The sequence below is a fragment of the Embiotoca jacksoni genome, unplaced genomic scaffold (assembly GCF_022577435.1).
Source record: "Embiotoca jacksoni isolate LCO1_2020_lvr unplaced genomic scaffold, fEmbJac1.0.p SCAF_2, whole genome shotgun sequence".
Lineage (NCBI taxonomy): Eukaryota > Metazoa > Chordata > Actinopteri > Embiotocidae > Embiotoca > Embiotoca jacksoni.
This window is the reverse complement of record NW_027185340.1, coordinates 162501-167500: the sequence shown is the minus strand read 5'-3', so window position 1 is coordinate 167500 and position 5000 is coordinate 162501. Positions and strand designations below refer to the sequence as shown.

The following is a 5000-nucleotide window of genomic DNA, read 5'->3' as shown; positions in this document are numbered from 1 at the left end:
AGGGGGAGGGAACCCGGTACCAGGGGGAGAGGACCGGATCAGGGGGAGAGGACCCGGTACCAGGGGGAGAGGACCGGATCAGGGGGAGAGGACCCGGTACCAGGGGGAGAGGACCCGGTACCAGGGGGAGAGGACCCAGTACTAGGGGGAGAGGACCCGGTACCAGGGGGAGAGGACCCGGATCAGGGGGAGAGGACCCGGTACCAGGGGGAGAGGACCCGGTACCAGGGGGAGAGGACCGGATCAGGGGGAGAGGACCCGGTACCAGGGGGAGAGGACCCGGATCAGGGGGAGAGGACCCGGTACCAGGGGGAGAGGACCCGGTCCCAGGCGGGTAGGAGCTCAAAAAGTCTCACAAAACGTAGTTACAGGAACGACATGGTTGTCGGTTCCCCCGGTGAGGACGGTAAACGGAACCGGCCCAACAGGTGTACTAACCAGAGTCAGTGTATAAACAGGTACTAACCAGATGGAGTGTATAAACAGGTACTAACCAGATGTAGTGTATAAACAGGTACTAACCAGATGGAGTGTATAAACAGGTACTAACCAGATGTAGTGTATAAACAGGTACTAACCAGATGGAGTGTATAAACAGGTACTAACCAGATGGAGTGTATAAACAGGTACTAACCAGATGTAGTGTATAAATAGGTACTAACCAGATGTAGTGTATAAACAGGTACTAACCAGAGTCAGTGTATAAACAGGTACTAGCCAGAATCAGTGTATAAACAGGTACTAACCAGAGTCAGTGTATAAACAGGTACTAACCAGATGTAGTGTATAAACAGGTACTAACCAGATGTAGTGTATAAACAGGTACTAACCAGATGGAGTGTGTAAACAGGTACTAACCAGATTCAGTGTGTAAACAGGTACTAACCAGAGTCAGTGTATAAACAGGTACTAACCAGAGTCAGTGTGTAAACAGGTACTAACCAGATTCAGTGTGTAAACAGGTGCTAACCAGATGTAGTGTATAAACAGGTACTAACCAGAGTCAGTGTATAAACAGGTACTAACCAGAGTCAGTGTATAAACAGGTACTAACCAGAGTCAGTGTGTAAACAGGTACTAACCAGATTCAGGTGTGTAAACAGGTACTAACCAGAGTCAGTGTATAAACAGGTACTAACCAGATGTAGTGTATAAACAGGTACTAACCAGAGTCAGTGTATAAACAGGTACTAACCAGATGTAGTGTATAAACAGGTACTAACCAGAGTCAGTGTGTAAACAGGTACTAACCAGAGTCAGTGTGTAAACAGGTACTAACCAGATGTAGTGTATAAACAGGTACTAACCAGAGTCAGTGTGTAAACAGGTACTAACCAGAGTCGGTGTGTAAACAGGTACTAACCAGATTCAGGTGTGTAAACAGGTACTAACCAGAGTCAGTGTATAAACAGGTACTAACCAGAGTCAGTGTATAAACAGGTACTAACCAGATGTAGTGTATAAACAGGTACTAACCAGAGTCAGTGTGTAAACAGGTACTAACCAGAGTCAGTGTGTAAACAGGTACTAACCAGATTCAGGTGTGTAAACAGGTACTAACCAGATGTAGTGTATAAACAGGTACTAACCAGAGTCAGTGTGTAAACAGGTACTAACCAGAGTCAGTGTATAAACAGGTACTAACCAGATGTAGTGTATAAACAGGTACTAACCAGAGTCAGTGTATAAACAGGTACTAACCAGATGTAGTGTATAAACAGGTACTAACCAGATGTAGTGTATAAACAGGTACTAACCAGATTCAGGTGTGTAAACAGGTACTAACCAGAGTCAGTGTGTAAACAGGTACTAACCAGATTCAGGTGTGTAAACAGATACTAACCAGATGTAGTGTATAAACAGGTACTAACCAGAGTCAGTGTGTAAACAGGTACTAACCAGATGTAGTGTATAAACAGGTACTAACCAGAGTCAGTGTGTAAACAGGTACTAACCAGATGTAGTGTATAAACAGGTACTAACCAGATTCAGGTGTGTAAACAGGTACTAACCAGAGTCAGTGTGTAAACAGGTACTAACCAGAGTCAGTGTGTAAACAGGTACTAACCAGATTTAGGTGTGTAAACAGGTACTAACCAGATTCCGGTGTGTAAACAGGTACTAACCAGAGTCAGTGTATAAACAGGTACTAACCAGATTTAGGTGTGTAAACAGGTACTAACCAGAGTCAGTGTGTAAACAGGTACTAACCAGAGTCGATGTGTAAACAGGTACTAACCAGATTCAGGTGTGTAAACAGGTACTAACCAGAGTCAGTGTGTAAACAGGTACTAACCAGAGTCAGTGTATAAACAGGTACTAACCAGATTCAGGTGTGTAAACAGGTACTAACCAGAGTCAGTGTGTAAACAGGTACTAACCAGATTCAGGTGTGTAAACAGGTACTAACCAGAGTCAGTGTGTAAACAGGTACTAACCAGAGTCAGTGTGTAAACAGGTACTAACCAGAGTCAGTGTATAAGCAGGTACTAACCAGATTCAGGTGTGTAAACAGGTACTAACCAGAGTCAGTGTGTAAACAGGTACTAACCAGATTCAGGTGTGTAAACAGGTACTAACCAGAGTCAGTGTGTAAACAGGTACTAACCAGATTCAGGTGTGTAAACAGGTACTAACCAGAGTCAGTGTGTAAACAGGTACTAACCAGAGTCAGTGTGTAAACAGGTACTAACCAGAGTCAGTGTATAAACAGGTACTAACCAGAGTCAGTGTGTAAACAGGTACTAACCAGATTTAGGTGTGTAAACAGGTACTAACCAGAGTCAGTGTATAAACAGGTACTAACCAGAGTCAGTGTGTAAACAGGTACTAACCAGATTCAGGTGTGTAAACAGGTACTAACCAGAGTCAGTGTGTAAACAGGTACTAACCAGAGTCAGTGTATAAACAGGTACTAACCAGAGTCAGTGTGTAAACAGGTACTAACCACATTTAGGTGGGTAAACAGGTACTAACCAGAGTCAGTGTGTAAACAGGTACTAACCAGATTCAGGTGTGTAAACAGGTACTAACCAGAGTCAGTGTATAAACAGGTACTAACCAGAGTCAGTGTGTAAACAGGTACTAACCAGATTCAGGTGTGTAAACAGGTACTAACCAGAGTCAGTGTGTAAACAGGTACTAACCAGAGTCAGTGTATAAACAGGTACTAACCAGAGTCAGTGTGTAAACAGGTACTAACCAGATTCAGGTGTGTAAACAGGTACTAACCAGAGTCAGTGTGTAAACAGGTACTAACCAGAGTCAGTGTATAAACAGGTACTAACCAGATTCAGGTGTGTAAACAGGTACTAACCAGAGTCAGTGTGTAAACAGGTACTAACCAGATTCAGGTGTGTAAACAGGTACTAACCAGAGTCAGTGTGTAAACAGGTACTAACCAGAGTCAGTGTGTAAACAGGTACTAACCAGATTCAGGTGTGTAAACAGGTACTAACCAGAGTCAGTGTGTAAACAGGTACTAACCAGAGTCAGTGTGTAAACAGGTACTAACCAGAGTCAGTGTATAAACAGGTACTAACCAGAGTCAGTGTGTAAACAGGTACTAACCAGATTTAGGTGTGTAAACAGGTACTAACCAGAGTCAGTGTATAAACAGGTACTAACCAGAGTCAGTGTGTAAACAGGTACTAACCAGATTCAGGTGTGTAAACAGGTACTAACCAGAGTCAGTGTGTAAACAGGTACTAACCAGAGTCAGTGTATAAACAGGTACTAACCAGAGTCAGTGTGTAAACAGGTACTAACCACATTTAGGTGGGTAAACAGGTACTAACCAGAGTCAGTGTGTAAACAGGTACTAACCAGATTCAGGTGTGTAAACAGGTACTAACCAGAGTCAGTGTATAAACAGGTACTAACCAGAGTCAGTGTGTAAACAGGTACTAACCAGATTCAGGTGTGTAAACAGGTACTAACCAGAGTCAGTGTGTAAACAGGTACTAACCAGAGTCAGTGTATAAACAGGTACTAACCAGAGTCAGTGTGTAAACAGGTACTAACCAGATTCAGGTGTGTAAACAGGTACTAACCAGAGTCAGTGTGTAAACAGGTACTAACCAGAGTCAGTGTATAAACAGGTACTAACCAGAGTCAGTGTGTAAACAGGTACTAACCAGAGTCAGTGTATAAACAGGTACTAACCAGAGTCAGTGTGTAAACAGGTACTAACCAGATTCAGGTGTGTAAACAGGTACTAACCAGAGTCAGTGTGTAAACAGGTACTAACCAGAGTCAGTGTATAAACAGGTACTAACCAGAGTCAGTGTGTAAACAGGTACTAACCAGATTCAGGTGTGTAAACAGGTACTAACCAGAGTCAGTGTATAAACAGGTACTAACCAGAGTCAGTGTGTAAACAGGTACTAACCAGAGTCAGTGTATAAACAGGTACTAACCAGAGTCAGTGTGTAAACAGGTACTAACCAGATTTAGGTGGGTAAACAGGTACTAACCAGAGTCAGTGTATAAACAGGTACTAACCAGATTCAGGTGTGTAAACAGGTACTAACCAGAGTCAGTGTGTAAACAGGTACTAACCAGAGTCAGTGTATAAACAGGTACTAACCAGAGTCAGTGTGTAAACAGGTACTAACCAGATTTAGGTGGGTAAACAGGTACTAACCAGAGTCAGTGTATAAACAGGTACTAACCAGATTCAGGTGTGTAAACAGGTACTAACCAGAGTCAGTGTGTAAACAGGTACTAACCAGAGTCAGTGTATAAACAGGTACTAACCAGAGTCAGTGTATAAACAGGTACTAACCAGAGTCAGTGTATAAACAGGTACTAACCAGAGTCAGTGTGTAAACAGGTACTAACCAGAGTCAGTGTATAAACAGGTACTAACCAGAGTCAGTGTGTAAACAGGTACTAACCAGATTTAGGTGGGTGGACATCGGTGGTCGTGAGGACTGCAGGTTGTCTGGTGGAAACGGAAACAACCCGGAACAGTGAACCTCCACAACGTTAGCTTGACA

The 5000-nt window shown here is 43.1% G+C and overlaps 1 protein-coding gene and 2 long non-coding RNA genes across 13 annotated transcripts in view; 2 read left to right on the top strand and 1 right to left on the bottom strand.

Moving 5' to 3' along the window:
- The window catches only part of LOC138200809 (uncharacterized protein C7orf57-like), a 17425-nt gene that overhangs the window by 12192 nt on the left and 233 nt on the right, over positions 1–5000 (bottom strand). Inside the window, 1 exon segment of the mRNA XM_069153707.1 lies at positions 4899–4945. Within this exon segment, the coding sequence (XP_069009808.1) occupies positions 4899–4945 (47 nt within the window).
- On the top strand, positions 205–2464 carry LOC138200811 (uncharacterized). Of its 7 annotated transcripts, none has more exons than XR_011178435.1 (3): positions 205–1103; positions 1216–2032; positions 2232–2464. It is a non-coding gene; the product is annotated as an uncharacterized lncRNA (long non-coding RNA). The 7 variants fall into 7 exon arrangements; XR_011178441.1 differs by having other exon boundaries at positions 205–1119; positions 1373–2032; XR_011178437.1 differs by having other exon boundaries at positions 205–1131.
- Positions 2535–5000, top strand: part of LOC138200810 (uncharacterized) — a 6857-nt gene continuing 4391 nt past the window's right edge. The window contains exons 1-2 of one of the 5 annotated variants that reach the window (XR_011178434.1): positions 2535–2629; positions 2686–5000. The exon at positions 2686–5000 is cut by the window's right edge and continues 289 nt beyond it. This is a non-coding gene — a long non-coding RNA (uncharacterized lncRNA). The other 4 variants (XR_011178433.1, XR_011178431.1, XR_011178432.1 and 1 more) reach the window with 4 other exon arrangements.